Source organism: Scyliorhinus canicula, chromosome 4 (genome assembly GCF_902713615.1).
Source record: "Scyliorhinus canicula chromosome 4, sScyCan1.1, whole genome shotgun sequence".
In the NCBI taxonomy this organism is placed as follows: Eukaryota; Metazoa; Chordata; class Chondrichthyes; order Carcharhiniformes; family Scyliorhinidae; genus Scyliorhinus; species Scyliorhinus canicula.
The window spans coordinates 172,019,398-172,031,152 of NC_052149.1; the positions used below are offsets into that span (position 1 = coordinate 172,019,398).

An 11,755-nucleotide genomic window follows, 5' to 3' on the forward strand; every position below is an offset into this window, starting at 1 on the left:
AACTGCTCCCTTCTTCTTTACCCACTTCTGGTCTTTGAATCCATCCATCAGTGGAATCAGGCTCCCCTCAGAAACGTCCTACACCTTTATAGCCACACTAAAACATGAAAAGGCCCGAAAAAACCCAGCCTCGAGCAGGAGCTGCCAAATGTGCGACCTTTCACACCATGGCCGCCACCGGAAGTTTTGGAAGGGAGGTCATTGATGAAGCAGCTGAAGATGGTTGGGCCGAGGACACTACCCTGAGGAACTCCCGCAGTGATGTACTGGAGTTGAGATGATTGACCTCCAACCACCACAACCATCTTCCTTTGTGCCAGGTATCATTCCAACCAACGGAGAGTTTCCCCCTTGATTCCCATTAACTCCAGTTTAGCCTGTGCTCCTTGATGCCATTCTCGGTTAAATGCTGCCTTGATGACAAGGGCAGTCACTCTTACCTCACCTCTAGCATTCAGCTCTTTTGTCCATGTTTGAACAAAGGCTGTAATGAGGCCAGGGGTTGAGTGATCCTGACGGAACCCAAACTGAGCGCCCGTGAGTAGGTTATTGCTGACTAAATGCCACTTGATAGCACTATTGCTATCCCGTACCAGCCTCCCTGGACAGGGGCCGGAATGTGGCGACTAGGGGCTTTTCACAGTAACTTCATTGAAGCCTACTCGTGACAATAAGCGATTTTCATTTCATATTGATGACTCATCACTTTGCTGATGATGGAGAGTGATAGTACCATTACACCACCAACTAGCAATGGTGGGCTCTTCCTTGGCGGAGGAGAGAGTTATTTTGCATCTGGAATGATTCCTGACACAGTAAAAGCTGCAAGTACAGGAGGAAGTTCTGTCCTAGCTTGACATTGCCAATAGGAGAATAATCCGTAGAAAATGCAACACTTCCTCAGCACTGTGCTAAAGTGTCCATCTAGATTGTATGGTTCAATCCATAGCATGACTTGACCCACAACTTCGGACTCAAAGGTGTGAGTGCTTCCAATTGGGTTAATTCAAGTCCGTTTAAGAAAAATCTATCAGGCCATCACTCAATTATTCTTCTACGATTAACCATATTTAATATTGGCATATGGGTGACATGGAGGTATAGTGGTTAGGACCCGGGTTCGATTCCTGGCTTGTGTCACTGACTGTGCGGAGTCTGCACATTCTCTCTGTGTCTGCGTGGGTTTTCTCCGGATGCTCCGGTTTCCTCCTACAAGTCCCAAATGACATGGGATGGAATTCTACGCTCCCGGGAAAAATCGGGAAGGCTGTCGTGAACTCGGCCGAGTTTCACGATGGCCTCGGAGGCCGCTCCTCTCACCTTATTCACCCCTACCCGGGGGCTGGGAGCGCCGCTTGCGTCAAGGCGGCGCGCCGAGAATGACGCGACGGCGGCGCCTATGTGACGTCAGCCACGCATGCACAGGTTGGCCGGCTCCAACCCGCGCATGTGCGGCTGACGTCACGATGGCTGACTGCTCAAATCCGCGCATGCCCGGTGGCCGACTTCCCCTCCGCTGCCCCGCAAGACGTGGCGGCTTGATCTTGCAGGGCGGCGGAGGGGAAAGAGTGCGTTGCTTTGAGATGCCGGCCCGGCGATCGATGGGCACTGACCCCGGGCCAGTCCCCTCCCGAGCACGGCCGTGCTGCTTACTTCCCTCTCCGCCCCCCACAAGCTTCAAACGGGCCTTTGGCGCCCATGTTCACAACGGCAGCGACCAGGTGTGGTTGCCGCCGTCGTGAACCGGTCGCGAACGGCAGGTCGCTCGGCCCATCCAGGCCGGAGAATCGCCGGTCGCCGTGAAAAACGGCAAGCGGCGATTCTTCCGAGTGGGGGATGGGAGAATCGCGGGGGGGGCGCCATGGGGGCATGAAATGAGTCGCCCGGCCCTCCCGCGATTCTCCCACCCAGCTTGGGGAGCGGAGAATCGCGCCCATGCTGTTAGGTGAATTGGACATTCTGAATTCTCCCTCAATGTAACCGGATAGGCACCAGAGTGTGGTGACTAGGGGATTTTCACAGGAACTTCATTACAGTGTTAATGTAAGTCTACTTGTGACACGATTAAAGATTATTATTAAGTAAATTTTACTTTCTGAAATTTACATCTTACCATTTAAAGTATTGCTGTCATGAACATCCAAGAGTCTAAAATACTCCAAAAGCACGACGGTATTTCTGACTGACATTAAAACATGAACCCTGTCAAGAAACAAAAAATTGAAAATATATCCAGGCCTCAATTTCATTCTGATAGTGGCACTGAAAGGTTTAACTGCAGGAATACAAATGCTAATTTCGCTGCTGTCAAAGTTAGTAGTCCAGACAAGTTTGTGACAATCAGAAATAACGAACACTTTAGCGTTGTGATGTCATGCTTTGTGATGTGATCAATTAAATTATTTTCTAAAATGAATTCTATTTTGTCACAAAGCATGACTTTGGAATAGAGCTGTCAGTATATTCCTATTGCAGCCTTTTATAATGATCTCACAGTTACTGAAGGCAGGGCTGGCCTTCTGCTCATTGTGTGATGTGTATTGGAGGAGTGAGAAAAACTATTTTTTTAGAAGATATTTTATTGAAGCGTTTGTAATTTTCACAGTTCACAGTTTAACAACACAGGCAAAAAACAGGCCGACACATGCAAAAAACCTAAAAACAACGTCCCCTATTACCCCCGCCCTATTTCCTAATTACCCGTGTACTAAGTTCCCTGTCCTTGTATTGCACCACCATGCCTCCCATTTTCCTCTCCTCCTCCACCCCCCCCCCCCCCCACCCCCCCTCCCCCACCCCTTACTGAACGGCTGCCACCTCTGGGTGAGCCCCTGAATTGATCCTCCCAAGGCGAACATCATCTTTTCCAGCCTGAGAAACCCTACCATTTCGCTAACCCACATTCCTGACTTTGGAGGCTCCGAGTCCTTCCATCACAGCAAAATCCATCTCCGGACCACCAGAGAGGAGAAGGCCAGAACATCCACCTCCCCTCCCTCCACCCCCCCCCCCCCCCCCCCCGGCAAATCCCTGCCAGAACCCCCTCAACTTCAGACACGCCCAGAACATATGTGCATGATTCGCTGGGCTTCCCCCACAGCATCCGCATCTATCCTCCATTTACTCAAAAAACCTGCTCATCCGGGTTACCGTCATGTGGGCCCTATGAACCACCTTGAACTGGATCAGGCTAAGTCTGGCACAAGATGAAGATGAATGTTATACCGTCAATTCACTGTGAGACCGTGAGAACTTTATTATCCATGAACTCGCCTGCCAGAGTCGGCTGTACAAATGAGTGCCACCCACAGTTGGCCGGACTATATATGGCCCCGGTGAGGGGGGAGCCAGAGGCGGAGCCCACCCGGGTTCCAGTACAGTACCTGGAAGTAGCCCGTATCATCACTTCCAGATCATGGGTCACATCATTATACAGACAGTACAGACAGCTCATGCATTAGGTGAAATACCTTCACCCCCTATTAAAAAAAAATCAAGTCCAGCGGGGGTGACGTGGGGTCGTTAGATATTCATTCTGTCTGGAGGCCGGATCATTCTTTCCGACCTCCTCAGCTCTGGCGATGCGGTGGGCACAGTTGTTGCAGATGGTGACTCCTGGGGCTTAGTGTCTGGAGCTTGAGCCTCAGTCCGGCGTCTCAAAGACGGTTGGGGGGGTGGTGGGTGGTGGAAGTGACAATACAGGAGACCCAGGGGGCGTAAGGAGTGCTGAGGGTGGCGGTAGGCAGCGGGGAGGGGGGCGCATTGGCAGGGTAACCAGCTGGCGCCAGATTGTATTGAAGCACCTCAAGAATGCAATGTGACATATGTAGAAAACCTGAATGTTATTGAACTTTGCCATTTGAAAGCTGTATAATGTTCTTTCAGGTCTTTGACAAATAAAGTATACTTTTGCAAAAAACATATTTACTTCTCACCTGGATGTGTGTGCTGTAACATCACTCATGCAGATCAGCATCATCCATAGATGAGTTTTCAGATGATTTCCCTGCTACCAGACTTGATATCCATCTTCTCCATCACTGGACACTGTTGTCATAATATCCACTCATGTATATCATGAGATGCAGACAGGCAGTGATTGACACACAGAATAACCAATGAACACACATGACACAGAACAACCAATGACCAGACAGGACACCACCACTACAAAGCCCACAGGGCATTAAGACTCTCCCTCTCTTACAGGACACGGCTACTGAGATAGTCACAGTGCACAAGCCAGTGAACATCATCACCATGTGGTCGAGAGCTAGTCTGGTCAAGCCAGAAGGAGGTTATCAGTTAGGTTAATAGAGTGTCAACCCACAGCAGATTATGTACAGCAATCAGCAGGTTTAATAAAAAGTGTTGGACCATCTCCTTTGTCGGAAGCCTGTTTCTCGTTTCACTGCATCCAGTTGCAGTCGATGTTAGACCAACACAGATAACACATCAACTGTCGCTGCAGTATTTAAGCTCCACAGCAAGGTACTGCAGCAATTTAAACAGTACCTCCATGTGCTGTGTCTTCTACCACCAAGAAAGGCAAGAGTAACAGCGTTATGGGAATTCCATTTCCTACACATTACCCTCTTGAACATAAACCATCCCGACTTGGATATATATCATTCATCAACATTGGATCAAAGCACTGTAATTCTCTACCTACGGACTGCAGCAGTTAAAGAAGAAGTTTCAGGATGAGCAATAAAAATGCTTCTTTTGCATTGACTACTTCCAATCAAACAAATATTAAAAAGTGAAAAATGTCATTATACATTTGCAAGGGAATATCAATTGTTCCCATTTTATTATTTCTTGGAATTGAAGCTTATTTAGTGAAAATGATGTTCTTTTATTTACATTTTATGTGTATGTAGTGACAAAGTTGTTGCAATTTCGAAGTGTACATGCTGTACCTGCACATTGCAAATCGTTCCTGTGAGAGTCAAGTACGGCATGTGTGTACTTAATGTTTCCAGCATTCCAGATATAAGAATAAAAACAACTTTTAATAGAAATTCCAGGATGCAGAAAATACTGGTGTAATAATATCCACTCATGTATATAATGAGATGCAGACAGGCAGTGATTGACACATAGGATGACCAGTAAACATACAACACAGTACAGCCAATCACCAGACAGGACACTACCACTATAAAGCCAGAGAGCACTAGGTTTCCCGCTCTCTCGGGACCCAGCTACTGAGACAATCAGAGTCCACGAGCTAGCAAGTGCAAACACCATGCGGTAGCTAGTAAGTCTGGTCAGGCTACTACAAGGTCACCAGTCAGATCAGTATAGTGTCGACCTACAGTTGAATATGTACAGCAGTTCTATAGTTGAATAAAACAGTGTTGGATCTTCTCCTGTGTTAGACGTCAGTTTCTAACTTCCCCGCATCGAGTGCAGTCCACATTGAACCAACCTGCCTAACACATCAACTGGGAGGGACAGAAAACACTAGTATAGGGGAGAGTAAGTTAATAAGTGAAGTCAGAGTAAGGGAGATAGGAATGATGTCCAAATTGAGGTCACTGTGCATGTCATTGAATGCAATACATACAGGAAATTAGATTGGAGAGTTACAGGCAAATATTGCATTGTGGAAACATGATGTGGCAATAATAGAGGCCTGGCTCATGGAAGGGCAAGACTGGGTATTAATTCTTCCTGGGTGCAAGGTTTTCAGAAAAGATAGGAAAGGAAGGAAAGGGGAAGGGGGGTTATTGGTTAAGGAAAACATTGCAGTGTTGGAGAAAGATAATGTCCCAGAGGGTTCAAGGACAGAATCAATTTGTCGAGAACTAAGGAACAAAAGGGTGCAATTACATTGTTTGGTGTAAGATAATGTAAATTCGCCATAGTCCCAGAAGACCATAGGCTGCTTTCCCTTTTGAGGAGGAGAGCTAACTGGTGGTGATTTAACCTGTGGATTGTCACAACTCAGTCGAGAGGCAAGGTTGAGAAGGCTTGGCCTTCATGAATAACCTCAGCCAGCACAGGAATTGAAGCCACACTGCTGGCCTTGGTCTGCATCACAAACCGGTCATCCTGCCAAGTAAGCTAAATGCTCGGTGTAGTTTATAGACCCCCAACTAGTGAGAAGGACATAGAAGAACAAATCTGCAGGGAAATTACAGAGAGATGCAAACATTATAGTGCAGTTATACTGGGGGACTTTAATGACCTGAATGTAGACTAGGACAGTGGTAGTGTAAAGGCAGAGAGGGGCAAAGGTTTCTAGATTGTGCTCAGGAAGATTTTTCACAGCAGCATGTGTCCTTCAAATAAGAAAGGATGCACTGTTGGACCTGGGATGAGATTCTCCGTCAGCCGACGCCGGAATAGGAAAATGAAAAATGAAAATCGCTTATTGTCACGAGTAGGCTTCAATGAAGTTACTGTGAAAAGCCCCTAGTCGCCACATTCCGGCGCCTGTCCGGGAGGCTGGTACGGGAGGGAAACCCGATTGGGCAGAGGATCGGTTCCGATGCCGAATTCGTAGCGGACTCCGGTTTCATACCTAATCGCAATTCTCCATCGCCTCAACAGCGCCATCAATTTGTTCCAGAACGCACTTAGAGTGAACACTGTTTGCATATCATTAGTGGGCTTGACCCTGTATTCTCCGGGGCCTCCACAATGCTCTGTCTCCGATGGGCCGAATTCCCGATGCAAGGGTCACTTGTGCTTTTAAAAATCGTGAAACCGGCATCGTGACTGATGAGGGAGAGATAGAGGAGTAGGTCACGGAGAGGTGCGACTGTGGGCTGCCGTTCCTGACATTGGCCGGGCTGGCCTGGGTTGGGGGGGGGGATGGGGGGTGGGGGGTCGGGGAGGTGGCAGCCAGGACTGAGGGGGGGGGGGGTATATGACTGCGGAATGAGCCGTGTAACCGGGGTGACTCCTCACGGACTGGGGTGGTGCCCAGGCACAGACCCACCATTGCCGCAGCCTGCAGGGAAGCCATCTTGCTGTGCACCCCACTGACCACCCACCCACCCTGGTTCTGCAGAGTGACACTGGCCAATGGGTGTCCCCAACTCCCGCATCCCAGCCTTCACCCTACCACCCCCCCGGTACCTCGCCCTCCACCCCACCAACCTTGCACCCCACCCTCCGTCATAACCTCTACCCTGGCTGCCACCCACCGGAGGGGCATCACGCGGCCCACGTAAGAGGTACGCCGACAGTTGCCTCTACAAAGGGGGGGCATCGGACTGCTGCCGTGGAGTGTACCACCAGCAAGGACGGCGCCAGCCAATGGTACTCCTGGCAGGGCAAAAGTCCCCATGGTGCCAGGCACCAAGGGGGACAGGGGTGCGGAATGGGGGGGAGGGAGCATGCAGGGGTCGAGCCTGCATTGCCAACCAAGGGCACCATGTAGCCCGGTGGACCTGGTTGGGCACGGCTGTACGCACTAAGCTAACATGTCGGCCTTTCACCCCTTTCAGACAATGGATATTGGAATTCAATCAGAAATGGTGGCCTTCCTGCTCGTCACCACAGGGCGATTCCTGCAGCTGTACGTGCTGGAGCTGCTCGAGGAGGAGGAAGCTGCAGCAGTGGAGTCTGCTCCAGAGGAACAGGAGGCAACCACCCAGGATGGCGAGCCGGCTGCCCGACAGGGCAAGGAGGAGGTGCCAAGGAGGCAACGCATGAGGCTCCATGTCACAAACCACAGACCAAACCCAACCTCCCCAAAGCCTCAAAAATACAGCGCCATTCCACCCGGTCGAAAGCCTTCTTTGCATCCATAGAGACCAGTACCTCATGATCACATTTAATTACAGCCTAATATTACGAGAAAGTTGCCAGCCCTTCATGAAACCCGTTTGGTCCTCTACAACCACCCCTGGAAGGCATCCTTCCATCCACCCCGTTACTAACTTAGCCAATGCTTTCACGCCATATTTAACATTGATATGGGTCTGTATGACCCACACTCTGATGAATCCTTCCCCTTCCTAGGGATTAGCGCGATCAAGGCCTGAGCCAGTGTCTCTGGCAGCTCCCCCTTCTCCAGTGCCTCGTTAAACATCCCCAATAGATGTGGATCCAGCACCGTCCCAAACTCCTTATAGAATTCCCCTGGGTAACCGTCTGACCCTGGGGCCTCCCCTAATTTCATCCTTTTCATGCTTTCCATCACCTCTCTCAACTCTAACGGTTCTTCCAGCACCTGCCTCCTCTCCTCAACCAGTCCTGGGAATTCCAGCTCATCCAAAAACCGCCCATGTTCCCTTCCTCACCACCCGGATCGGCCTAATGTATCTTCTCATAGTACTCCCTGAACGCCTCATTAATCTTCCCCGGCTCCAACAGTACTTCTCCCTTCCCTGACCATTCTCTCAGGATTTCCCTAAATGCGGCCTGCCTCTGTAGCTGATGGGCTAGCATACGACCCACCTTTTCTCCATATTCGTACTGCACCTTCCTCACCCTCCATAGCTGCCCCACTGCCTTCCCCATCATCAAACTATCGAACTGCCCCTGTAACTTCTTTCTCTCCACCAACACCTCCTTGGTGGGGGCACTCGAATATTTCTTGTCCTCCTCGACTATCTCGTCAACAACCATCCATACTCCTCCCTCCTTCTCCTATCTCTGTGTACCATGAACTAGATAACCTACCACCCGAACCACCGTCTTCAGCACCTTCCAAAATATAGCTGTCGATATCTCCCCATTCTGATTTGACTCCACATAGTCTCTGATTACCAACCGCACCTTCTCGCAGAACCCATTGTCCATAAAAAGCCCCGAGTCCAATCTCCATCCCGGCCTCTGCTCCTGCCTCGAGCTAAGCCAAACCTCCAGCCAGTCTGGCACATGGTTAGAAATCATGATTCCAGCATATTCCATCCCCACCACCCGGACCAACACCACTCGGCTCACTACATAAAAATCAATTCTGGAATATGCCTTGGACATGTGAGAGAAGAAGGGTTACTCCTTCTCCCCTGTGTTCTTAAATCTCCACGGTTCCACCATTCCCATCCGTTCCATAAACCCACTCAACTCCTTCGCCATCCTCAAACTTCCCATTGATCTAGGCCTCGACCTGTCCACCCTCGGTTCCAACTCGCAGTTAAAATCATCCCCCATTGTCAACTGATGCCTGTCCAGGTCTGGAATCGCTCCCAGCAACCCTTTCGCAAACCTCACGGTCATCCCAATACGGCACATAAACGTTCACTAGCACCACCGCCATCCCATCCAACACCTTGCTCACTATAATGTTTTGGCATCAACTACTTCCCGTGGTAACGAATTCCACAGGCTCACCACACTCTGTATGAAGAAATTTCTCCTCATTCCTGTCCTATTTGGACTACTCCATATCCTCAGACTGTGAGCATTGGTCTGGACACACCCACCATCAGGACCATCCTTCCTGCATAGACTTTGTCTGGTCCTGTTAGAATTTTATAGGTTTGTATGAGATCCCTTTCATTTTTCTGAACTCCAGCAAATACAATCATTTTTAAAAAAAAGCATTTTATTAAGGCATTTGTAATTTTTAACAACAATTTCAAAAGCAAACATAACACAGTGAATAGCACCCCCCCCCCCCCCCCGCCCCCAACCAACAACCATACCCAGCCAACATGGTTTACACACACAGTTCCCCAGTCCCCCCTCCTCCACTCAAAGGTCCCGCCAAAGCTATCTCCCCCCTACCCACCCCACCCCTCCCTAAACCCCCCCCCCCCCCATTATCGTATCACCACCTCTGGACTTGGTGCTACCCTTGGCCTTTAATACCGTGGACATGACATCGGCAAATCCTTGCCAGAATGCCCTAAGCTTTGGACATGCCCAGAACATGTGGGGGAGGAGGAGCGCAAAAAGGCACCGCTAGGCCCTGAGGAAGTCGTAACAGCGATAGGGCGGATTGCAACAGGTAAGGCCTCAGGGCTGGATGGGTTTCTGGTGGAGTTTGCCGGATAGTTGGTCCCGTTGCTGATGGACATATTTAAGGACTCTCTGACCCAGGGCTTCCTTCCTGCACCATTAGTGCAGGCATCGATTTCCCTTCTGATGAAAAAAGATAAGGATCCTGTGGAATGTGGGTTGTATTGTCCTATTTTGTTGCTGAATGTTGATGCCAAAGTACTGGCTAAGGTGCTAGTGATGGGGTTCAAACTTTGTCTCCCCGGAGTGATAGGTGAAGGTCAGACAGGGTTTGTTAAGGGCCGGCAACTGTCGGTTAACATCCGACAACTGTTAAATGTAGTTCTCTCTCTGCCTGCGGAGCCTAATCCAGAGGTGACTGTGTCTTTGGATGCTGAGGAGGTGTTTGACATGGTGGAGTGGAAATGCCTGTTTACAGTTTTGGGGAGGTTTGGTCTTGGATCAAAGTTTGTTTTGTGGATACGTCTCCTGTGTAAACACCTACACTAGTGTGCATACCAACACGTTGAGTTCAGGATACTTTCAGCTGAGGAGGGGAATGAGAGAGTGGTGTCCGATATCTCCCCTCCTATTTGTATTTGTGACTGAGCCCCTGGCAATGGCTTTGAGGACTTCGAGAAAGTGGAAGGGGATAATTGGGGTGGGGGCGGGGAGGTGGAGCATCAGATTCCCCCATAAGCTACTGCTTTATGTGATTGACCACTATGGGTGTTATAATGAAGAGCTTATAATGAAGAGCTTTGGCTCTTTATCGGGATACATGTTGAATCTGGGAAAGAGTGAGTATTTTCCGGTGAACCTCACGGGGAGGGGAGTCAACGCTGGGGTGTTTCCCTTTCGCCTTGCCAGATCAAGCTTCAGGTATCTGGGTGTCTGAGTGAGCCGGGACTGGGCCCAACTCCATAAATTGAACTACGTCATTCTGGTGAGTCAAGTTAAGTCTGATCTGCAAAGGTGGGATAACCTCCCTGTCCTTGGAAGGTAGGGTCCAGTCTATCAAAATTAATGGGCGGGATTCTCCGAGTCTGCACGGGTTCAGAGAATCGCTGGGGGCGCGGGTGGTCAATGCGGCGCCGGTCGGGGGCCATTGAAAGAGGCTCCACGTGGTGATTCTCCGCCGACAACTGGCTGAGTTCCCACCGGCATGGTTCACTCATGGTTCCACCCGGTGGGAGCTCGGAGTAGCGGCTACAGACCGGGTGGGGAGTGGGGGGATCTGTCACTGGAGGGAGGAAGGGGAGGGGGAGCCTCCAGGACGTCCATGCTCGTGATCTGGGCCACCGATTGGCGGGAGCACGCCATCTCGGGGGGGGGGGGGGGGCGGAATTGTCGGGGTTGGTCCGCGGTGTGGGTCCGCCATATTGCGCTGCTATAGGGTTTATGTGTTGTGTCAGCTTGTGTTCTTTTAGTATTTTTTCTGTATTGGTGGATTTGGGAAAATTAATTTTTTTGGGAATATTTGGTAGAATTGAAAAACTTTAATAAAAACATTGGGCGGAATTCTCCGACCCCCCCCCCCCCCCCCCCCCCCCCCACAGGGTCAGAGAATCGCCCGGGGTCAGCGTAAATCTCGCCCCCGCCGTGGCCGGAATTCTCCGCCACCCGGGAATCAGCGGGGGCGGGAATCATGCCGCGCCAGTCGGCTGGCCCCCTGCGGCGATTCTCCGGCCCGCGATGGGCCAAAGTACCGCCGCTGACAGGCTGTTCCCGCCGGCGGGAATCAGAGCACCTCTGGTGCCGGCGGGAGCAGGCGACGCGAGCGGGCCCTGTGGTCCTGGGGGGGAGGGGGGGGCGATCTGACCCCGGGGGGGTGCCCCCACGGTGACCA

General features: G+C 50.6%; 2 protein-coding genes across 4 annotated transcripts in view; one reads left to right on the forward strand and one right to left on the reverse strand.

Annotated features, from left to right (window-relative positions):
- Positions 1-4,007, reverse strand: part of LOC119965166 (EF-hand calcium-binding domain-containing protein 9-like) — a 583,421-nt gene extending 579,414 nt beyond the window's left edge. The window contains exon 1 of one of the 2 annotated variants that reach the window (XM_038795543.1): positions 3,936-4,007. In XM_038795543.1, the coding sequence (XP_038651471.1) occupies positions 3,936-3,957 (22 nt within the window). In that variant the 5' untranslated portion in view covers positions 3,958-4,007. Of the gene's footprint in view, positions 1-2,113; positions 2,346-3,935 lie in introns of those variants that run through there. The other variant, XM_038795542.1, reaches the window with a different exon arrangement.
- sh3pxd2b (SH3 and PX domains 2B) overlaps positions 1-11,755 on the forward strand; it is a 338,186-nt gene that overhangs the window by 289,542 nt on the left and 36,889 nt on the right. The gene's annotated exons all lie outside the window — the stretch shown is intronic.